This window comes from Hippopotamus amphibius, chromosome 8, assembly GCF_030028045.1.
Source record: "Hippopotamus amphibius kiboko isolate mHipAmp2 chromosome 8, mHipAmp2.hap2, whole genome shotgun sequence".
Lineage (NCBI taxonomy): Eukaryota > Metazoa > Chordata > Mammalia > Artiodactyla > Hippopotamidae > Hippopotamus > Hippopotamus amphibius.
In genome coordinates, this window is record NC_080193.1 from 130,984,640 (window position 1) to 131,010,213 (window position 25,574).

Here is a 25,574-nt window from a genome sequence, read left to right on the forward strand (position 1 = left end):
TACAGCCAAAAAAAAAAAAAGTACAACAGCAAAAGGAAAAGGCATACTGGGTAAAGTCCAAAGGAAAATTTCAAAAGTCCTCTCCCTGCAGTCACATAGGATGTGCTTAATTCCCCCAGCAATGTGTTGTTGTGACAGCATGTGTGAAATATATACCAGGGAAGCTCGTTAAGAGACTCGGTCCAAGATTTTTATTGGGAGCAGGTCACATAGGTAACCCATTGCCTAGCACATACCAAAGTTCTAGATTCCCAGGAAGAAAGCAGGTATGTTCAGCATAAACCACATTGTTTGCTTACAGAGAGCCACTCTTATCAGTGGGATGGTAGAAACCCTCCCAAAATCAAAGTTCCCAGATACCAGTCAAGGACCTACCTTGGAAGGCTTTTCAAAGGATGCAGTCAGGCCTTCCTAATTAACTCTTTTATGCACAGTGGTTCATCTGCATTACCTCCCCCTTGCAATCTTTTTTGTTTGTTTATTACAGCAAGACTGCTCTTTTTAAAAGAAGTATTTGGCATCCTTCCATTGGGTCTCTGTACAAGTGGAAACACTCCCTCCTCACAGCCTGGCTAACTCTTAAGTTAGTCAGATGATACCTTAAAAATCATGCCCTTAGGAAAATCTGATTTTAATTTGAGTGTGTTTCTGTGTATGTGTGTGTAGTGTGCCTGCACACACACACGCTGTCTCTTACCAATGTTGATGGGCTGGGGTGGGAACTCTGATACGAGCTGAACCAGTCAGAGTACCTATCTGGGACTTTTCTAACCGGAGATAAAGGAAAGGTGTAAAGATGTGAGTGTGGAAATATCAGGGGCATGCTCTTGCTCTATGGCAGAGACCATCTAAGGCAAGACCGAATGCAGCAGATCCACAGAGAGAAGGCCAGACCCAAGATGGCAAGAACCCTGCCAGCATCTGAAGCTCTGGTTCTGGTCATCCTTAAGACCACCAACTCTTACAGTTTGGTTATGTGAGTCCATCAGTGCTCTTTCTTTGTGCTTATAAGCTAGCTCTAAACTGATCTCTAAATATCTTAACACCTAGGTACCTAACACATGCCAGGTTATAGACAATAAGGACTTAACAGTCTGGATAGTGAGAGAGACAGATGGTTATATGTATGTACAGGGTATGACAGGAGCAAACAGGAGGAGGAAAAAAATTAAAGCCTCCTGCCCCAACGAGGAGAGTTAGTCTTGAATGATGAGGAGAAATAAGCCATAATAAGGAAGGTAAAGATGGAATGAGGCAAGGAAAGGGGCATTCCAGACAGAGGAAGTTGTTTTTACAAGAGTCACAAGAAGAGCCCAAGACTTTCAAGAACTGTAAACTGTCCAATGTAACTAGACTATAAATTATCTGGAGCTGAATAGTAACTGTCCTTTTGGCCACAGTCCCCAACTCTCAATTATATCAAACCAAAGACATTATTGTTAAGAATCAATTTAGGCTATGAAGCCAAACTGTCTAGATTTAAATTCTGACTCTTCTGATTTTAGGCAAGTTAGTTAAACACTCTGCTTTTATTTTTTCATCTGTTAAATGTGGATAATATCACCTACTTTAAAGGGATTAAGTGAAATATGGTTTACACACTTAAATGTTTAACACAGTGACTGGCAATGGCAATCAGTAAATATGTGTTGTTATTATATTATCATTTATGTTACTTGTTTGATATCTATAAGCATTTGACTTACAGAACCTAGACTGGGCAATGAGAAGTAATTTTAAGCTGGATAGTGATAATATTAGATATGAATTTTAAAATATTCACTCCTACTTCTTAGGAGAAAGGGACTAAAACAAGACTAGAGGCAAGAACACCTATTAGCAGATAGCAAAAGTACTTTAGCATAGTCAAATTAGATAGCCTGATGGAAAGAATGGGTCGAATTAGAGTAATATTCAGATGACAGAAATGACAGGATTTGGTAGAGCTTTGGAGGTAGAAAATAATGGTAGTCTCTCATTTTACAAAGAGTAAATAGTAGTAGTACTGACTAAAACGAAAAATAGAGGAAAAGAGTAAGTTTGGATAGGAAGAAAATGAATTAATGTTATAATATGTTGAGTTTGAAGCATGTGTAGAAAGCTGCAGCTCACCAGGGAGCTGTAGACTGGAGCTAGATATTTGGGAATCTTCAAAGAATAGGTACAGCTCATGCTGTGGGAAAGAAGGTAAAACTGAGAAGCGGTCAGGAACCAAGGAACAACTCAAAGAATGGTAAGAGGAAGAGGTGAATGGAAAGGAGCCTTGAAAATGAGTAGAAAAAGAAATAGGAGGAAAACCAGGAAAGGATGGTATCATCAAAATTTAAAAAAAAGAGTATTTCACTGGGGCTTCCCTAGTGGTGCAGTGGTTAAGAATCTGCCTGCCAATGCAGGGGACATGGGTTCAATCCCTGTGCTGGGAAGATCCCATATGCCGCAAAGCAACTAAGCCCATGCACCACAACTACTGAGCCTGCGCTCTAGAGCCCATGAGCCACAACTACTGAGCCCACGTGCCACAACTGAAGCCCGTGTGCCTAGAGCCAGTGCTCTGCAGCAAGAGAAGCCACCACAATGAGAAGCCCGCACACAACAACAAAGAGTAGCCCCTGCTCACCATAACTAGAGAAAGCCCACGTGCAGCAATGAAGACCCAGAGCAGCCAATAAATAAATAAATTTATTAAAAAAAAATAAAATTTAAAAAGTATTTCATGACAATTAAATGTTTTAATAGAATGATAAAAATTACAGAATCTGTCTACTAAGCACAAACAAAATTATTTTAACCAGGAAGTCATTTACATTGCCTAGAAATACCACTCACATATAGTTTCTTCCCATTATAAACTATAATTAATTTTGAATTAAAAAGAAATGATGCATTTAAAGAAATGACAGCTACTTTAAGTGCAATTTTATCTTTTTGTTAGCAAAGTGCTAATTTTTTTCCTTACTTTGTCTCCCTTCATTATCATCATTTTAAAAATATTTAAACTGGCAGTTTAAAGTCACAAATTAAGCTTAAGTTCTCACATTCACTCATTCATTTAAGAAATATTTATTTACTGAATACTTGCCACATGTGAAATTAGTCTTTTAGGGACTTAGGAAAAAAACAAGGACTCACTCATTTGATGTGTATATTAAGCCAACAGGTTATTATCTTCCAAGGTTACAACAGAGAACAAAGCCCTTCCAATATAATTATCAAAATTTCAAAAGGAGAAAAAATAATTGGACATCTACTCTCAATGTTTGTTTTTTAAAAAAACAAAAATCCACTGTCAACCCACCTGGGGGTAAACAAAGAAAGATCAATATTTATTTGAAATGCCTTAGAAGCAAACAGACTTTAAACAATGGGATAGATTTTAAGTTTTATAAGCTTATGAAGTTTTTAAGTTTTTAAAGTTTTTAAGATTATAAGTTTTACAGTGCATGATAAGAAAAAGGAATGTGGTGGGGAGACAAGGCACTTTCAAGGGCTCAATAATAAAAGCTTGCCCCTATTGATCACATAAGATAAAGAGTTTGGTAAGGTAGAAACGTCAACCTGAGGCTCTTTAAAACGTGAATTTTTCCTTAGAATCACAAATGAAAATTATTTCTTTACTTCACATTCTAAATTGCTGTGAGGACTGAACTGCTAAGTAGATGCCACCTCTGTCTCATCACACTATTTCAGAAGATGAAGTCATCATTTTGTTATTAGCATACAATTCATCATCGTTAAGTATTTGAAACATTATAATTCATAAAATTAAACAACTTTTTAAAGAGATATCAAATGTAAATCTTTATCCATATTTCCAATTTTTTTTTCATCAAGATAAAGATCCAAAACCAGGAATATAGTTCAAAGGACACTGCTGTCAAGCTGAGACAACAGCTTGATTCTGGAATGACACAAATGCAATCTGAGTGAACCAGATTTTCTTCAGTCGGTAAGGCATGAAAACACAAGAAATTTTCAAAAATCACACAATTAAATATTTAGTAAGTACGCACTCTATGCAACGATATTTCTACTGTGCTTTGCAAGAGTAATCCAGGGAATCTATAATCTCCTGGAGAGATACAATAATTCAACAAACAACCATTTATTTCCTGGCTTGCCTACAAGTGCCAGGCTTAGTGCAGGTGACAAAAGGAGACAAGGTGCATTCAGATGTTTGCAAAACTTTCTTTTCCATTAACTGTTTCAGAGTTAAGGTGATACAAAATGTTCCAAGTTTCTTTTAGGACAGGATAGAGTATATACAAAATAATAAAACCCAAATGTGAAAAATCACACAAGTAAATAGGACATAATCTGAAGACAGTATCAGACACTTTTTTTCCTAAAATTACCATGAAATTTTTTTGTAAAAAAACACACTACTCCAATGCTTCCATAAAGCACTTTGCACACATCAAATCTTAGTCTTGTTTTATGACCTGAGTTATTAACTAACGTGCTCTGATTCTCTTCAAAACGTCTAGTCTACAACAAAAAAACAACTTGTGATGTGCTTTTTTTGTGATAAGCTCAAGTTTATTTTCCCTCTGATGAGTGAAGAATCCAAACAGTTTAATAAGACTTTCTTTGCCTTAATCAACACAGAACTGAGAAAAGATCCCAAGTCCATCTAACAACAAATAAGGTAGTTAGTGCTGTTCCCTTGGGTAAACTTCAGGGCAACTGAAGTTTGGGTCTAACAACTGCCAACATTCCTGAAGAACATTATATAGAAGTGATCACAATATAAGATATAAAGATTCAAACGAAAGTAATGGGTTTCTTGAATTTCAAAAGAGAAAATAAGCAATTTACCAGAAAATAAGACAAGTGGATATTTAACACCTCCATTCCACAAGCATTTACTGAGCATATTATGTACCAGGTAGGCACAAGGGAAACACATAATGGTGCTCGTCCTGGAGGAATTGATATAGTCTAGAGAGAGTGATATTAAAGAAAATCTACTATTATGACAAAGAGACAAGTGTCAAAATAGAACCATGAACAAGCTAATTGAGAAAGGGAAAAAGGGACACCCAAGAAAAAGGCTTCCCAGGAGAGGGTAATTCTTAAGGTAAAGGAGCGCCAGGAGTTATTACGTGAATAAGGGAGAAATGGCAAACATTTAAACATGCTCAATACTCTCCTAGCTTAAAAACAAACAAAAAATAACCCTTTGAATTATGTGCACATATAGCGTCTGTTCTCTCCGCACATTCATTCTTGATAACTCTCCCTGCTCATTTCCTCTGTCCTCTCATCTCCCTCTCATTTCTCATCCTGTGAAAATCTGCATCTGACTCTACAACTACTCAAAAGCAATTTCCTTACTGCCATTCCTTATTATAGAACTATTTATTTGCCTTTTGACCAAAAGTCCTCAAGAGAATTTATAAATAACTCACTTTTAGGGGTCAAGATTCTTTTGAAAATATGGTAAGAGATACGCAACTTCCCAGAAAAAAGAAAGTACAATTTTTTTATATCATTTTGGGAGATTCATGGATTTCCTGAAGCCTAATGAATGCCTAAACCACAGATTTAAAAGCCTCAGTCTAAAGAAGCTATCAAAGACTACTGGGGTCATATCAATAGGACACAAGCCAACACAAACCAAACACAATGTTTAAACAGTTATTATTCTATACTAGAACTAAAAGACATCACATTTGTTAAAATCCACGAATCCATAATAATTATAAAAAACAAAAAAAAATCACCTTTGAAGGATGCTTAAAATTTCTTTTTTTCTGAAAACTGGTAAATAAAGAAATCAAGCATTTAAACTGACTTTCCTGCCCAGAAATAAACCCACATGTATATGGTCAATTAATTTATGACAAAGAAGGCAAGAATGCACGATGGGGAATGACAGTTTCTTTAACAAATGCTGCTAGGAAAACTGGACAGTCACGTGCAAAAGAATCAAATTGAACTACCTTCTCACAACATACACAAAAATAAACTCAAAAATGGATTACAGACTTAAATCTAAGACCTGAAACCATAGAACTCCTAGAAGAAAACAAAGGCAAATACACTCTTTGACATCGCTGTTAGCGATATTTTTTTTTAGATATGTCTCCTTGGGCAAGGGAAACAAAAGCAAAAATTAAACAAATGGGACTATAGCAAACTAAAAAGCTTTTGCACAGCAAAGGAAACTAGCAACAAAACTAAAAAGTAGCCAGCCGAATGGAAGAAGATATCTGCAAACAATATGTCCAATAAAAGGTCAGTATCCAAAACATAAAAAAAACCTCGTAGAACTCATACAACTATGGAACAATAATTAAAGTGTTTCTAATATAACATTTAAAATAATTTAAAATAATGGGTCATCACATTTTGAATATGTATGCATGTAGATACGGTGGAGGCATTAAGGCTGACAGTTCGCTCTATTTTTCACATTTTTATATCATTTTAATTAAAAAAAAAGATTTTCAGAGTGATTTCCCCATGTCTTTATCTTATTATTGACTAAAAAGCTAAAAATAGACCCACAGGGAAAAAAACTATTTCACTGTCATCTTCTTTAGATATACATGATTATAATGCTATTTACCTCAGAACATTTCCATCAGATTCAATGTTCTATGCCCATAATTTTTAAAATATTCATTATATACACAATATAATCTAAGAATCTAAATTATAAAGACATACCTTTGCGTAAGGGTTGTGGCATCATTAAGATCTGGATGAGCAAAAGGGATGTAACATCATGGTAAAGAATTGGAACCTCAGGCTGTTGCTCCTCATTTCCCAGCCTAAAAGAAAAATGCACAGTCACTTTAGACTGTACTGTATCTTCTTTCTTGTTCATTTTATATTTCACATATATGTCTATGGAACAGAAATCAACCTTTCATAAGCAACTGAGAAATCTCAAACGAAAAAGTTGGAGCCATATTTCTTGCCTAAAAATATAATCTTTTAGGCTCACATATTTCCTTGACTCTGCCTAATATGAAAAAATTACATAGAAAATTTATTAGGTCTTAATAATATTAACTGGATTATGAGTCTTTCTGATCTCTTAGATTAATCAAACAAAGCATTAAATGGAACGTAAGAGGATTAGTGTCACTACAAATGGGGTGGCATGTAGGACACCTGCTATCACAAACTTCATACTAAAGAATAAATGTTCATGTTATTAAAAAAAAAATTCACAAGCAAGTTACATTGAAAACGCATGATCAGGACTTCCTAGGTGGCGCAGTGGGTAAGAATCAGCCTGCCAATGCAGGGGACACGGGTTCAATCCCTGCCCCAGGAAGATTCCACATGCCATGAAGCAACTAAGCCCGTGTGCCACAACTACTGAAGATCACACGCCTAGAGTCTGTGCTCTGTAACAAGAGAGGCCACCACAATGAGGAGCCTGTGCACCACAATGAGGAGTGGCTCCCGTGCGCCGCAACTAGAGAAAGCCCGTATGCAGAAATGAAGACCCAACACAGCCAATTAAATAAATAAATAAATAAATAAATAAATAAATATATTTTTTTAAAAAGGCATGGTATCTCTCGTTAAAAGTTGTTTCAACTTTATGACTAATATAAAATTTAAATAAAATCTTTTAACAGTTTCAAAGTTTCAGAAAAATAATAACAACAAGAACAGAACTTTGGTTATTATTATTATTAATATACCATACATTATGAAAAGTTCCAAATAGATTATAGAGATCTAACTGTAAAAACTGAAGCCACAGAAATATCAGACGAATCATACATCTGATAAGAGGTTAATATTCAAACTACATAAAGAACTCATACAACTCAACAGCAAAAAACAGTCCAATTAAAAAAATGGGCAGAGAATCTGAATAGATACTTTTTTAAAGACATACAGATGATGATCAGGTACATGAAAAGGTGCTCAATGTCACTAATCACCAGGGAAATGCATATTAAAATCACAATGAGATACCACCTCACACCTGTCAGAATGGCTATCATCAAAAGGAAAACAAATAACAAGTGTTGCTGAGGATGTGGAGAAAAGGAAACCCTCGTGCACTGTTGATGGCACTGTAAATTGGTGAAGCCACTATGAAAAACAATATGGAGGTTCCTCAAAAAATTTAAAAAATAGAACTACTATAAGATCTATCGATTCTACTTCTGGGTATTTATCTGAAAGAAAGGAAAACACTAACTGAGAAAGATATACACACCCCCACGTTCACTGCAGCATTACTGACAATAGCCAAGACACGGAAACAGTCTAAACGTCCATTAATGAGTGAATGGATAAAGAAATTGTGGCATATATATACCATGGAATATTATTCAGCATAAAAAAAAGAAGGAAATCCTGCCATTGGCGACAACATAGATGGATCTTGAGGGCATTATGTTAGGTGGAATAAGTCAGACAGAGAAAAACAAATACCATATGATCTCACTTATATGTGGAATCTTAGAAACAAACAAAAAGCCCTCACAGATACAAAGAACGGACTGGTGATTGCATAGACAGGGATGGGGGTAGAGGATGGGGATGGTCAAGGTGGTCAAAAGATACAAACTTTCAGTTACATAATGTACATATAGGGATGTAATGAACAGCATGGTGACTACAGTTAATAATACTGTATTGTATATCTGAAAGTTGCTAGGAGAGTAAATCTTAAAAGTTCTCATTACAAGAAAAAAAAAATGAATCAATCAATCCCTTTATAACCAGATAGTGGGAAAAGACCTAATTCAAAATGGATCAAGTTTCAGAATTAATTAAAAAAAAGATTAATAAATATGACTACATTAAAAATAAAACTTTGTATGGCAAAAAAAATCATACACAAAGAAAAAAGACAGAAAATCTGGTGAAATATATATATGCAACTTATCACACAAAGGACTAATATTCATAATTCATAAACATATTTTTTAAATGAAGAGGAAAAAGACCAACAACTAGATTTAGGGAGTTCACAAAAAGAAATGCAAATGGACAGAAATGAAAGATAGATATCTCTGAATTTATTATATAGTTTTTACTTTGGAAAAAATATGTTTTATACACTTCAAATTTAAAAATCAAGGGAAAAAAGGCAATCTTTTCAGAGTTAATAACATTCCATAGTTTATTTTATTATTAAACAAAAATAGAATTATAACAATTTTGAAAATTCTGTTTTTTAATGTATCTTTTTTTTACCTTTTGAAAAATTTTTTATTTTACATCGGAGTATAGTTGATTTACAATGTTGTGTTAGTTTCAGGTGTACAGCAAAGTGATTCAGTTATACGTATACATATATCTGTTCTTCTTGATTCTTTTCCCATATAGGTTATTATACAGTATTGAGTAGAGTTCCCTGTGCTATACAGTAGTCCTTGTTGATTATTTTATATACAGTAGTGTGTATATGTTAATCCCAAACTGCTAATTTATCCCCTCCCACTTCTTTTTGATGTATCTTATCGATCTTTCCAGCATATACAAACCTATGTTCTATTCTACGGCTGGGCCCCACTGCTTTAAATATTGAGGGAAAAAAAGATAACAAATGAGCCTGACTATAAATCAAGCCAATGGCATAACCACACAAGAAAAAGTTACTTCAAATGACCTAAAAATTAGTATTTTGTCTGTATATCCCTAGTGGTATATATTCTAAGAACAAAAAGAACTTATGATTAGTAGTAATATTGGTATTTAAAAAGAAATAATTGTAGTTATACTGTATGTTATGCAAATAGTAATGCTGTTATTAATATCATTAGGAACCAAGTCCTGAATGAGAGAAAAAAGATGAAAATAAAAAAAAGTTAAGAAACAAAATATAACCTTACAATCTTATGTCTGAATTGCAAATACCAGTAAGAACTCAACATCTTTTTCTCCTTAAAAAAATATCCTGTCCATGGCCTATAAGGAATAACAACATAGTAATTATGGATACCCCTTAGCACCCAGATTGGTTTTTTTTTTTTTTTTTTCCGGCTGTGTTGGGTCTTCGTTGCTGTGCATGGACCTTCTCTAGTTGCAGCAAGAGGGGGCTCTTCGTTGCGATGCATGGGGTTCTTAGTGCGGTGGCTTCTCTTGTTGTGGGCTCTAGGCACGAGGGCTTCAGTAGTTGCGGCTCACAGGCTCAGTAGTTGTGGCTCATGGGCTCTAGAGCACAGACTCAGTAGTTGTGGTGCAGGGACTCAGTTGCTCCACGGCATGTGGGATTCTTCCTGGACCAGGGATCAAACTCGTGTCCCCCGTACTGGCAGGTGAATTTTTAACCACTGCGCCACCAGGTAAGTCCAGCACCCAGATTGTGATGTCTAAATACCATTTCCCATTAAAAGGAACTACATGGAGAAATGGCTGATTTCCAGGTACAGAGTGGAAAATGTACAAAATAAACCTGGGTCAACTTACTGTGTCAGAAAGCAAAGACATTATCAAAGACTACTTTAGCCGTGCTGAAGTACAATAGCCAACCTAAAGTGATTATCACTAACCTAAAAAGGAAGCAATTTGCATTGAAAAGAATGTCTGAAATGGAGTGAAACACATCAAGCATACAAACATCCATGAGAGCATAACAACCACAACTTATCAGTCACCACTGGAAGTTGTCAGGGCATCAACTCATTTCTTTGAAGATTTATAAATTGGGAAGAGTTAAGCATTCATCTTGCCAATCTATGTTTCAGAGTAACCAAACAGCCGATGTGGCAAAGTTCTTCAAAAACAATCTAGCTAATAAATCATAAGGAAGGTTTTTTGTGCTTTCTTTTAAATCACTATTTCTCAGTACCTAATGAAATACTGGATTTAGGCAATAATCATCACAGGTTTCAAAAATCATTAGGTGAAAGGCTATGGGGAACTTTATAATGAAGGGATCAGTCTAAGGTTACCTGAACCCACTGATCAGTGCTGACATAAGAAGAAGGACTACCAGCCATTACGTGCCTCTATTTGAATGTTTTGTTTGCATAAAAACCAATGAAATTCTTTAAAAGACTTTCTCACTTAGTAGGAATTTTTATGAAATTTTTACAGAAAGTATAATGGTAAACTGTTTTCAATGTTTATTATACATTTCTGTTTCATAAGGAAAATTTGCATTTATAAAGAACTTCAATCTTGTTTTTATACTTAACTATTTTTCAAAAACAGTTTTAATTGAATTTAATCTTTCAATAATACTTACTGTGAATTCATCTCTCCTAGTAACTGCGTGAGCTTTCTCCAAGGATTATACTCAGAATCAATGCTATAAAGCCGCATGTGCAAGGCTAATACATGGAACAGCTGATCTAAATAAATTGAAGAAAAGGTAATTAAAAAGTTCACAAAATTCGTCCAGAACAATATTCAGGCAAAATTTCTAGCTAATTTATAAGGAATTGTTCCCTATCCTTATACTTCTAATTCACCATATTTAAGTACCAACTACTTCATGCTCTCTCTTAAGGTAAACTCTGAAATATATATCCAAATAAATTGTACTAGAATTTGGACTGTCCTTATGCTCAGTCTTAATACAGGAATGGTTTGTTCTCCTAATCCCCTGTCAGAGACCTACTTTTCCTTGCCTTTATGCTTCAGTCTTGGTAACCTGTACTTACTATTGTGGTCTCCTAACTAAAATCCACTATCGTCTTCAAAACCCTACTCTGAGTAAAATGGACAATAATATCCATATAAGCCACTGTTAGGTGAAGTTCTCTCTTTACCTAACATTTTCTCCTAAATAATATTCTTTAGCTTGAATTGTGACGTCATCATCTTTTAATTCAATGTGAAGAAAAAAATAATGGAAATAAGAATATTATTTAGGAGGACTATTCTGGCTATTTTCATTTCTTCTACCTAAACCATGACAATAATTTACCAGTCTTAGCTTTCAACAAAATTCTGCTACGGCATTTAGGAAAAACATTTTGTCTAAAACTTTTAAATTATTTGGGAATAAAATCCTAAATTTTGCTTTCATATCATGTCCATTTTCTGGTATAAATGACAAGGACTGGACTAAATTACTCTGCTGCTAATACTCAAAATATTTGAATTAAATTGAATCAAAAGTCACTTTCTAGAAAATCAGATAATACTTTTTGACACGTAATTAAAAATTAATCCTTAAAACCAGAAAAAAGCTAAATGACACAAACATATTGTTGTCACTCTCTAAATTAAAATATTCAAAACTATAGAATACTTTCTCTGAGCAACTGACTTAGAAATCAACTATACTTTAGAATAACCTGACATCCGTCACTATGAGTAGCAGTAGTAGTAGTAATATTAGTGGTGGTAGTAGTTTGTTATTTGTCATTTGTAGTTTGTTATTTGTAAGACATAAGAGCTATAAGATAAACGAAATAAATGTCCCACTCTGTGGGGCAGGGTAGAGGAAATGGGAGGAGGGCAGGGGAGCTGAACCTAACACTTTGTACCTACAATTGTTTCAGTCTGGTCTCTCCATAACCAACAGAAGAATCTAAGCTTCACCTTCTGTCTATAGGTCAATGTATAGTCTAAATCTTCTCTTAAAATTTCTTCATCTTATTAATGGTTAATACTAGCTGAGTATTTATTAGTGCCAAGCACTATTTAATAATCACTTTACAGAGATTATCTCAACTTATTTTCACAAAAATTCTACCATGTAAGTAATACTGTCATCCCCAGTTTTGAGACAAGTTTCCCAAATTTTCAGTTTTTCTAGTAACCTGGTTCCACTGATAACACTGAGAACAAGAGACATTTTTAGCAGAAAAATAACATGATGAAAACTATATTGGTCATTTTTATTTTATTTCAATTTAATTACACGAGACTGTTTTTTAACAAAGTACATAATTTATAACTTTTTAAAAAGTGTCTAAAACCTAAACGTGTTTTTAAAAAATAAATTCCTCTAGCAGAAAATATTAAGATTAACTCAAGTTTCAAGGTGGAGAGTTTTGCATTCTTCTTATACAGGTTTTAAGTGAATCAATAGGCTCTTTTTAATATTTCTTTTCAAGACGAAAGTCAATTAACTTGAAGTTTTGATTTAATCAAAAGCATAGACATTGCAATTTTCATAACCTGCTTTGCATTGAAACCATGGCCAACATAAAAGTAATGCTGCAATCTGCCTGTTTTCCTAGCCTTTACCGTAATTAAAGAAATACAAATGTCAGAAGAAAATTTTTTTCATCTTCTTATATTCCCTCATTTTACACATGGGGAAATAGGCCCAGAGAAAGGAAGTGCCTTGACAGGTCACCCTAATATTTACTGGAAAAGCTAAGAACAGAATTCAAGACTTCCTACTTCTTAGTTATTTCTACCACTTCAGTTCTCCTTGGGATTTTTATGCTTAAAAGAAAAGTATAAAATTCCGTTTGTAACATACACACCCCTTTCCATTCCTATGGAAAACTGAGATTGTAATCCTGCAGTATCTTCTAAAGCTATTCATACAATATAAAATATAGCAAGGGTCTTTGGTATTGGTTTTACCTAGAACTGAAGGATGATAACATATCTAATGAGGTACATCTACCTTTCAAATACAATCCTGGAAATTGCAGATAACTTCAACAGGAAACAGAATAGGCCAAATAACAATCAATACTTTTCACTATGTTTATACAATTCACTGTGTTTTCAAAATTTAGTCTGAGACCTATCAGTAAAAATGAACTCTAATATTTATTTAGCAACAAAAATATCTTTTAGGAAATTTCCTGGTGTTCCAGTGGTTAGGACACCACACTCTCACTAGCAAGGGCCTGGGTTTGATCCCTGGCCAGGGAACCAAGATCCCGCATGCCACATGGCGCGGCCAAAAAAATAAAAAATAAAAATAATAAAATAAATACCATTCTCTAATAAGGAATTAGGGCTTTAAAAAAAATCTTTTATACTAAACAAATATTGAGGGTAGTAGACATAGGATGAGGAGAAACTTTGATCATATCAAAAAGTTAAAAACTAAAAAATAATGGAAAAATGTACTAAACACCAACTATGTTCATGACATTTTAAAAGCTGACACGCAATTATAACAAGAAAGCATATTATTAAAGTTCTGAATGACAACAGCAAAAGGAATAGATAACTTTTTTTGGAATGACACAATTTAAAGTTCTAAAGTTATATCTACATTTATAAAAGGGTTTAGAAATGAGAAACATCACTAACTTATAGGTGTGCTGTGATTTCAATAAACAGGCACCACTGTCTAGTAGGATCCAGGAAGTCCTGGATTTGAATCCAAGCTCTGTACTAGCCGTGTGTCCTTGGGCAAATTACCTTAGTTTTATTATCTGTAAAACGGGGATAATACCAACTATCTTGGTGGTTTTAAGTGATAGTAGTTATAGCAACTGCATACATCTGTAGTGTGTAGATAGCGTGCTTACACATATATACATGTATATACATATATGGTTTCTAAGAATAAATTCCAAATAATAAATTTCATATTTATAAACTTGAGATAATACAGCCAAAATTAGAGATTATGACTACATTAGAAACATTAGGTCGCCACATAACACTACCACTCTACACAAAATATTGACATATATCTTTAACCTCTTCTCTCTCCTTCCCTGAACTTTTGGTACCACTCTTCCTTGGTTCTCCCCCAGCTTCTTCTCAGTTACTTGTAAGTGTCCTTCTTCCTCTACCGAACTCTAAAAGATGGCATTCTTCATAAGAAAGGAAAAAGGATCCCTTCTTAGCCCTCCTTCCTTCTCATTCTGCACACACTACTTCACTTAAGCTCAACTTCCACTTCTACCTGTAAGTTTACAATTCACAAATTTCTCTAGCACTTCAGATGTTTGACAGGCACCACAAAAATCAATATATCCAAAACTAAACTGATTAGACAGCCCCACCTAGCTCCAATGTTCACTGCCTCTTATGATTCCATTTGAGTGAATGACATCACAGCCCACGCAAACATCCAGGGAAAAACCTGGGAGTCGTCTCCCACATTCTTTCCCTCCATAGCCTGCTGGTTCTGCCTCCTATGACCCCTCTTCTACTCCACTCCACCCCTACATCATTTCTCAATCAGATTACTCAACAAAGTCCTCATTCAGCTTTACCTCTTTTGTTTTACCCCCTTCCAATTCCTGTAAACAATAAATCCATTCATATTATCTCATAATTGGTTGGTGAACCACTGAAAGAACAGGCACAGAAAGCCCTTCATGAGATAACCCCTATCTTCTTTCTCAGGTTTATTACTTAACCTTCTTTCCTCCCTTTACTTTAGCAAGTGCTCCCTGCTGTGTCATACAGTCTCACTGTCTTTGCAAGATGTTCTCTCAGCCTAGAATAGCATCTTCCTGTTCTCCAGGCAAACCTGATTCATCTTTCAAGAGCCAGTTCAAGTGCTCCTCTGTAACTTTTTCTCTAATACCATACCTGAGACAGATGTGATCAGTCCTTGTTTTACACATTCTCTTGGTTACACACTGGCTTAGTAACCAAGAAGGAGGCCAATGAATCAGCCCTAATTTCACTGCCCCAAAGAGAGTGATCTCTCAGCTCTAACTACTAAAGCAGTGCTTGACTTGCTCCCGCTATCTTCTTCCCCATGCTGGTTGCCGTGACAACTCACGTGGGACAATGAACTCTATTTTCTGCAATATCTAATCAAATTCTTTACAACTGGGACAAGTCTAAGGTATTATAATGTACTTAGTCACAAGAGAACCATATCATTACTAAAGCAGAAAACACCAATGAAAGACTGGTTTGTCCTTGAAAAAAAAAAAAACAACAAAGATTTAAATATAAGAACTCTCAGCTGGAACAAAAAGGTAAGATTTAGCAATCTCTTCTATCTGTATCAACATTAAAGTAAGACTATTATATCAAAAAAATCTATAAAATAAAAACATAACTCCAACCTTATTGTAAAATTAAGAGCTTTACATGTATGGCTATGAATACCACCCACACACAAGAAACATCATTATGCCAATTTTTATGACTTGAGGAATATCCACTTAAGGAAATTAAACACAAAGTTGTTACATGTTTTCATTATATGTTATATGTTTTTCATAACATATTTTTCAAAAATGCTTTTGAAACAGATGTTTACTGAGCTCAGTACCAGCTTGGAAATTCTGTATTTCTGTCAGTTATTTCTAAACATGTAAGAATTCTAAACTGGCAGATTATTTCTTAGTATAACACTGGTCATTAAGACATAAATACATATTAAAGGAAAGCGTTATCCTAAAGACTTTCATAAATTGGTTCCGTCTAAAATTGTACTACTGTTAAATTTTACCTAAGGTAAACTTAACTGGGTCTGCATTTCTAGATCATTCAACATTTTAGTTCTATCAGTGTCGTTATCACTGGTTAAATACTTGTCAATGAAAAAAATTTCAACTAGCCAAATTACCATGAAAAAAAAAATCTCAATTTCTCTGTAACTGAATAGTCAAAGTGAGGAAATGGTTCTGACTCATTTACCCTACTGTGAATGTAACTGGTGTGGGTATACGCCTCTCATAGCAGAGTCAGCTCCCCCTGGTTCCTCTACACAGGTAATTCCTGAGAAATTACCCATGGAAAGATGGAGGGAATACCCAAGTGAGGTCTGGGAACAACTCTAAGAAAAGGCGAAGATCTGTAGCTCTGGTTTCCAACAAACAGGAGATTCATGCCATGGAGTAACAGGAGCTGACTAAACTTTCCCCATCCTATTCCTTACCACTCCAGGCAAAGCAGGCAGGGAATAAAGTGGCAGTCATGGTAGGAATTTTAAAGCATTAAGAAAAAATTAATAACAATAAAATTATATGTATGTGTGTATATATATGTGTGTGTATGTATACACACACACACACATATAAAATACTTTAGCTCACATATCCTTACATTAACCATGACAGATACGTTAGACAGTCAGCACAGGTATCATAATCCCCATTTCCACAATAAGGTAAAAAGTTAGGTGACTTTCCTAAAGTCCAACAGATAACAAACAGGACTAGAATTCAAATCGTCTAACTCCAATCCAATGTTCCTTCCAGCATTGTATTCTATGTTGCTTCTTTTTTTTCCCCCTCTTTATTTTCTATCTATGCTGCTTCTAGTCAATAAAGGGACATAGAATTTCAGGGGTTAAGGTATATGAGCTTTCCTTGCTTAGGTTTTATTCTGCCATGTGAAAATACAAAAATACCAAAAGAAAAGGCTGTCTTTAGTATTTTCCTACTTTGCATGCTGGATTCCTCCCCTGCCTCCTGCCGTTCCTACGCCTCCACTGTCAGCCGCATTATGCCATTGTTCTCCAGTTACCCGAAGTGTCATAGTATAAGTTTCATGGAGTTGTTCTTCTCCTACTTTTAAGGTTTAAGTGACCAGCAGCCTCCCCCTTCACCTTCACAGCACAGCACAGGACAATATGGGTGGAGGGGTGCATAATTCTGCTTCCACATATAGGTAGTCCCAGGCAGCGTAAAGAGAAAGGTCAGGTCTTAGGACTTCCAATCTCTTCCTTACCAAAGAAAACATACTCCATGAATCCAAGTCTAATTTAAGCACCTCATTTCAAGCTAAAGGATAGGGGAGACGGTTCTCATCACACTGTTGAAAAAAGGAGCTGCCCTGCCCTAAGCCAAGCAAGATCCCAGCACTCCTATGCCCTGATGGTGGAAATTATTATCTGTGGTACTTAGTTCCTGGAATAATCATACCAGGAACACAGGAAGGCCTAGCTACCTGGGCCACAAAGCACAGGACATGCAGAAAGAGTTTAAAGAATAGCTGGAGCCACTCCTCTTAGCTCAAAATCTCAAGCCACACCCTAATTCAGGCCTCTCCAAATTAACAATGTATTCTGGTCCCCAAAAATAAGCTGTATCAGTCTTTGGGAATAAATTCCATTCTGTCCTTCTAAGCCCGCCTTTTAACAGGTCAACAAATAGTTATTAAGTGCTTTAAAAAAAAAAAAAAGACTATGCTGAAAATTAACTTGTATCTTGCTTCTCATCTCCTTACCCACCCCCAGCCCCAATTTGAAAATGGCAGTATTGAAGCAATAGAAACAGTAATGTTGAGATTCACAGTCCATAAAGACGTGAACATACATTGTAAAACTGAGCTCTTACAACTATCCTCTGGTTGGATACCATGAGGAACAGAACCCATGAGATTAAATAACTTGCCATTAAACTACATGCTTACTCATGAAGAGTGGCGTCTGAAAGCAATCTCTACATTTTTATATCAATTTACGCACTTTGACCATTATAATAATTTGGTGGCCAAATTTTCTTTTTGCTATGGGGTAACAAAAATAATAGAATAAAAGCTGTGATTCAATCTGTTTGAAGAATTCACAGTTCTTAAATTTGAAGAAGACCTTACTAAGCCACAGATATCAGAATTTTACCACTGTTAAAGAATAAGATCAGACTACTTAATAGCAATTTTGTGATATTATTAAACAATATCTTTATGGAGCCATACTGCATATGAACATCAAAATAATTTTCTCTAATTCTGAATTCCCCCAAAATTCATTTTCTGAGCAACTAAAACTACGCTGAGCTGCACGCTACATGCACATATCTAAGCTGGACTGCTTTCTAGGAATAACAAACACAGCAGGCAGTTCTCCACTGCATGCATCATTTCTTAAAAAGATCATATATTATATCAAAATTAAGTTAAAGCGCCTCAGATGAAAATGTCAAAGCAAGGGTTTGCCTCTTAACCTTTCCTGACTAAAGTTTAACTTTTATCTCTATAAAATCATGGAATCCATGTGTGATATGAACTGTGGCTTCTCAGTTAAACTACAGTAATAAAGAGAAAGCTTAGACCCAAAGATATGGAAAGATGTTGATCTAACTAAAGATCATTTTAAAAAATTATCCAATATTAATAATTTATCAATATTATATCAATTAATTATCAATATAATTTATCAAGGACACCTCTTCCTCCCACCCCCACCCCAGCCATTGGTTTCAACAACTTCTGCTTGATAAACACACTAAGAATATCATTGCAAAAAAGTACTGAAAGCCTGTGAACTTCACTGGAATCTATGGAGTTCCACGTCTATTTTCAAATCACTTGAATGAAGAAATTAACTGAGGGCTTCCTAGGTGGCGCAGTGGTTAAGAATCCGCCTGCCAATGCAGAGGACATGGGTTTGATCCCTGCTCCAGGAAAATCCCACATGCCACGGAGCAACTAAGCCCGTGTGCCAAAAAAAGAAAAAAAAAGAAAAAAAAAATTAACTGAGTAACTTTAATAAAATATTATTCTTAATAAAAAGTTATGCCTTCATTTTCTGCATCTGCTTTGTCCTACATCTGTTGCTAACCAAGTTGGTGGTACTTATCAGTAAATGTACCAATTTGTAACAAAAACTCCAAATTCACTCATCTTTCAAAATCTTGTTCAAATGTCATATCCACCAAAAGCTTCACTAATTTTACAAGCTAGATGTGATCCCAAAACTCCACATTTTCTAGAACTTTATCCATATCCCACTTTAGAACTTAAAACCTTCTATCTTGCAATAAATTAACTTGAATCAGTCTTATCCACTGAATACAAGGTCCTTAATGCCTGATCTTCCAGTGGATAAAGAGGAGATCCACAGTTCTGACCCAGGAATCAGGAGCAGAGCTGTATGTGGGAGCTGATGCAAACAGCTCACATCAGGAGCAAGAGGCAATCAGCCAGCAAACTGGTGAAAAATAAAGGAGAACCAATGGGTATTCAAGAAGAGGGAATGAGGACTTGAGAAAATGTCTGAAGGAGTGGCCCAAAACAAAAACAGGATTCACAGTGAAAGGTTGGCAAAGGAAAATAGGCAAGATAACAGGAAGGTTAGCATGGCAGAACCTGAAAGATCCCAAGGCAACAGTGTGCAGTAGGATATCCTTGACTAAGCCCATGGGTGAAAGTTTTTAAAGATTCTGCATCCTTTGGGACACTTAAGGGCAAGTGATTCGTCTTACATAACTGAATTTAATGTCAGAGAGCTGGGTTCAGTTGCAAGCTTTGACATTTTGCAGCTGTATCACTTGGCAATGCAATTGCTCTGAACTTCAGTTTCCTTTTCTATGAAAAAGAGATAACACCTATTTCACATGGTCATTCTAAAGACTAAATAATTTATGTGAAAGTACATTATAAACTTTAAAACTACAAATGTAAGGCATTATTAAAACACCTTAGTATGCTGCTATGTGAATTAATTTTGCTCATTTTTTACTGAGGAAAATTTCCCAGACATATTTAATAATGAAATTTTACTCTGATTGGATACTGGTAACTTTATCTCGATACTTCAAAAATTTGTTCAAATGTGGAAGTGCTAAATGGCATTATTCCACGATAATTTGATTTCTCAGTATAAATTTGGCCAGTAATATTTTCTGCTTTCATTGCTGTAAATAGAGCAATCTTCTGCCCCGCCCTGCCCCACTGTGTGTGTGTGTGTGTGTGTGTGTGTGTGTGTGTGTGTGTCCCTATCTATAATTATCTATCAGGTACTACACAAGCCATTCCAGACAAAATTTATTAAATTTTTTCTTGACTAAACTAACCTTCAGTTTCATCAGGAATTTGTGATGGAACATTACTCCACAAGTGTAACTTCCATTATCATTTGCTTATAATTAGTGGAGCACTTTCTCACTCTTTTTCACCAAAATATTATGAAAAAAAGAAAAGACATTTTAAAAATGATATATTTAAGAGGTAATATAAAGTAATGAATGGGAAAAGGAAAATATTGACATATGAGTAGGCTCTAGAAAAAAGAGAATTTTTGTTTACTAATACCATTAGAGTTCTACTGGAAGATGAAAAAAATGAGATATTCATTTGATCCATGATCCTATAAAACACCATAAATATGTTCTTGTGTTAAACTTAAATTAGGTTTAAGTTAGGCTTGAGTAAATAACAAATACATTAAGTTTTATATACCTGCAACATAGTGAGATTTTATAGAACCTATAACATTCTGCATACATGATTTACAGAGTTCGTTTGTAAATAATTAGGATAAATAATGCGTAAGTAACTGAACAATAAGTCATGAAAACCAAAATAAGAAAATCATGTTGTACAACCTAAATATATGAAATTTTTTATTTCTCAATCATATCTCAGTGAAACCGGGGGGGGGGGGGGTGGGGGTGGGGGGCAAGGAGAACTAACATAATTGATAAGGAAAAAAAGAAAACTAAAAACAGTATTAACTTATATTTAGGACACGCTTCATCACAACCTATTCTATACTGGGACATTAAATTCTCTTATTCACTAAAGGGGAAAATAAAAAGAAACAAAAGTTTGGAAGTAACTATCAATTTAATAATTTAAATTAAAATTGAGGGTGATAATTGAAGTGGCTGCTGCTAGACTTCTACTACTATTTTTAGCATTCTGGATAAATTCATCACTTACAAGCCTCTGTAGAAATTTAAATACCTCAGAGGGGGGAAAAGTAGTTTTTTAATGTAAAACTAAAATTCCTTTACTAAACACTTTCTAATACAACAGTTTCTGGAATAGTATCAGCCAATTCCAAACAATAAATTAACAAGAAAGAATAATTTATATATGTGAAATCATAGTTTCTGCTAATCCAAACAGACTAGAAGCTAAAACTCCTATTTATCAACAACTTCCCCTGTAAACATATTAAATCACTGGGTACAAGTAGGGTTTAAGTGTGTACATCAAGGGGTCAATAAATACTAAATACTCAGTAAAAAAATAACTTGCAAGACTTAGACTTATAAGAACAAAGTGACAACAAAATAAAATATCAAAATCCAATACAACTAGTATGAATTTTAAAAGTAACAGTTTAAATTTCACGTAAGTTAGTATCTTTATGTTAGAAATTTCAAGGCGTTTTTGATCATTCCTTTGCTTTGAAATCATTTCAAAACTATATACATATTTTAAAATAATATACATATATTTTTGAAAAACTAATATATATTGATAATTTTAAATAATCACTAACATTTTTAGCATTTAAGGAAATATATTCATTTTTCAAAAGAATACATTATGATTTAAACAATTTTTATTTCCCATATCAACCGCAAGGAAATATTTTAACTCCTCTGATTTGGGACCAGTAATTAACTGTACATGACATTAAATAATATTACCGCTAGTATTCACATTAATTCTCTAAACAATAACTACACATTGATAACATCAAAACCATGCTCATGAAAAATCTACTTTAAGTTCCAAATGATACTTCTCAGAAATAGACCCTTACAAAAAGTACTGAAGAATCATGCTCAATTTATAATATAAAGCATATTTGTAAATAAAAGTAAACATCCACAATTTTAATACATTTTAATACATTTGTGTACATCAAAATACAGTACAAATGCCTTCACTGATTAATAGCAGCTATTTATATAGAAATCTTTAGGCGACACAAATTGTCTTTATGAAAAAGTTTTTCTTAAGTCCAGACTACATAAAAATTCTTTAAAAGAATTTAAGTTTGAGGAAAAATTTTTATAGTTGAGAATAATACACTTTTAATTTTGAACCAAAGTAATTCTGATTAATTAGTATGACATTTATCTACTGAGTAATCATAGCATAGAAAGAGCTAAATATTCATGATTCTTCTAAGTATAAGATTAACCATTTAAAGCATATAATTACTATTAAAACTGATTATACAAAACATAAAAAGAATTTGAAAATACATCAAAAGACTATTTTGCCTATATACGCTTTCAAAATGACGTAATTAGAAATTTTTTAAAATTTAGCACTGCTTAATACTTACTTAAACAAGACCTTTTACCAGCTGTGCTTGCACCACCTGAACATAAATTCCCTCCTCGATGAATTAACTCAAGTTCCAAATTGGTTCTGTAAGCAAAGCATTAAAACATATTTCAGTCATTAGGTTGAAGTAATACTTTTTGTTTGATATGTCTGAATTAACCTAAAGTTCTTCAACTTTATTATTTGCAAAATTATAGTTTATGCAATATTAATAACAATCATATTTTATCTGATATTTAGAAATAAAAAAGGGGAACAGTTTATCTACCCTTACTTATATGTTCATATTTATACTTGCAAAACTGCACACGTCACAGCATAACTGTTGCAAAATCCCAGCTGTTGGCAAATACTAAACACTAGGCCTTAAGGAAAAAACTGCAACACATTTCAAAAACCTGCATGTGAATCTGATGAAAGAATTTGTACTCTGTCAGCCACTGATTAGGTGGTTACTGGCATATAAAACACAAGGGCATACCAATTTTTCTATCAGAGAAATGGTTATCGCTCACTGGAGCTTAGATGGCATCTAGAAACCAATATTAAGAAATAAAATCCTAACATGAAAGTGGCCATGAACAACACATAATTAACAGCAGTCTCCTTTATGGACTTCTAAAATTACACCTTTATTAAAATAGTGTATAATTATTGACACTGCTAAACAACAGTATTGTTCATATAGATCTGAAATTATAATATATTTAGCAATTATTAGCTTACAGAAAAGCAATAATTAGTAACTGACATTTCAAAAATCAAATTGATACAGAATCTGAAGATTTACTCAAAAGCAGTAACAGTAATAGCCAATTTTGACAAACAACAGTAAATGAAAATTCTGAGTGTGTGTATTTTTACTTCAACAGTATTAATAAACAAACACACCTTTATTTGCCACAACTAAAACTTGAATAAACTAGTTCATATCCAAGATATGTATATGACACTAAGAGTGAGATATCCCCCGTCTTCAAAAAAAAAAAAAAGGTACCGTTTCAAGCTTACTCTCTGAAACTGAATTCAGGAAAGAATAGTACCCTATTTTATTTAAAACAAAACATTTTGAGCTGGTTTTGGTTGTATTTTGAACACAGAATGTTTTGAAATGTTATTTTCATATATTTACTTACAAATGAAACTGTTAAAAATATTAATATTTCTAAATCTGTATATTTGCCACCCATTTCTAAAGGAATGCTTTAATCCTCTCTACTCAGGGGGGAGAAAAAGCAATTTAACACTGATAATGTTCCTGCTCAGCGCTCCATCTGGTTGCTGCTGATAAGGGCATCTGTGTGACAAGGGAATTTTCCACCCTTCAGGCGATTTGCATTGCTCACTGAACTTCTAAAAACCTACCAGCAAGGAAGCAGGGACAAGGATTTCATATTAGTGGACAGAAAGCGAGCGGAGACCAGCATGTGTTCCTTCATCAAGGGAATATAAATGAGATCAATACATTTTGTTTTCACAAATCTTCTGTTGCCTAATCTGTAGAAAAAAATTAATGGCTATATTCTCTTATAAAAACTAAGATTTCCTAGATAGCACTTTTAAAAGAGCTAACCAGAAACGCGATTAATTCTTACAAATGAATGTCAGAACCAGAATGCCAACAATTATTTCAGCATAATCTGTAAAAATATTCATTAAAATATAAATACAAGAACAAGTCTATTTAATCATCAAATAAGATACTTTAAAGGATGACAAACATGTTACCAGAAATTTGATTTTAAAGAATACTTGAAAGAAAACTACCAAATGTAATTAATTACTTCAGATTATGGTTGGAAGGTTCCTTCTGAGTTAAAAAAACAAACACTACCTATCCAAAGGGTTAGTATAATATTTAGGATTTAAAAAATGAATATGTCAGAAGCCCTAGCCATCAGCTTTTCCTTATTTAATTTGTAACAAAATTGGCCCTTTAAGTCTTGCTAGAGAGAACACACAAATGTGTCACATGCCCCAGGTCTGCTCTTCCCTCACTGCTGAAAATCATAACACAATATTCTGTTTCTGCCCTCCTGACTGGATGATGCAACATGTACTGGGAGCAGAAGTTTTCCAAGGCTTTTCATTCTTAGAGAAAAGCAGAGTTAACTTTCTATATTTTCTAACACAAACACATTCAAATTAGTTTGGAAGGGGAAAGAAAAAAGAAGAGAAAATCTCCACATTTGAAAGAAAGTTGAGAAAGACTGCTTAAAGCCTATCATGGTGGCCACCAAGATATACCCATATAAAAACTGATCCAACTATGCTCCAGTTTCTTTTTGCTTGACCAAGTATGCTTTCCCTTCTACCCCTCCTTTGGCGCTAACATATTTTTAGAGCTATACTTTGAAAAACAAATGTGTGTATAAACACACACACACACAGAGACACTCAAACACATACTGATATAGTGTGGGTTCAAGGCCTGAGCCTACCCCTACTAGTTGACCAAGTATTCAATTTCTCAGAGAAGAAAAGATCTTCATCCATACCATGGCATGGCTCAAGCTCTAACTCCTCAAGAGTTAGAGAGAACTTAACTCCCTTTTTCTGGAACAGGAAAAAAGCACTTCTACACACTTTATATTTCAATTTGCTCATCTTCCCTTGTGAAATTCCATTTTCTCAATATGATATATATTTTAAAACAAATTATATTCCATTTTATACAGATTTATATTAGTTTTGTCTCTCCAACTGAACTGTAAATTCCTGGCGCACAGGGACCATTTCAGATACAGCTTCTGAATCCCTGACAGTACCTA

General features: G+C 34.3%; 1 protein-coding gene across 1 annotated transcript in view; it reads right to left on the reverse strand.

Moving 5' to 3' along the window:
• UBR3 (ubiquitin protein ligase E3 component n-recognin 3) overlaps nt 1-25,574 on the reverse strand; it is a 223,694-nt gene that overhangs the window by 24,416 nt on the left and 173,704 nt on the right. Inside the window, exons 31-33 of the mRNA XM_057747121.1 lie at nt 22,802-22,887; nt 11,174-11,279; nt 6,673-6,776 (exon numbers count right to left, since the gene is read on the reverse strand). Coding sequence (XP_057603104.1) covers nt 6,673-6,776; nt 11,174-11,279; nt 22,802-22,887 — 296 coding nt within the window. The remainder of the gene's footprint in view (nt 1-6,672; nt 6,777-11,173; nt 11,280-22,801; nt 22,888-25,574) is intronic.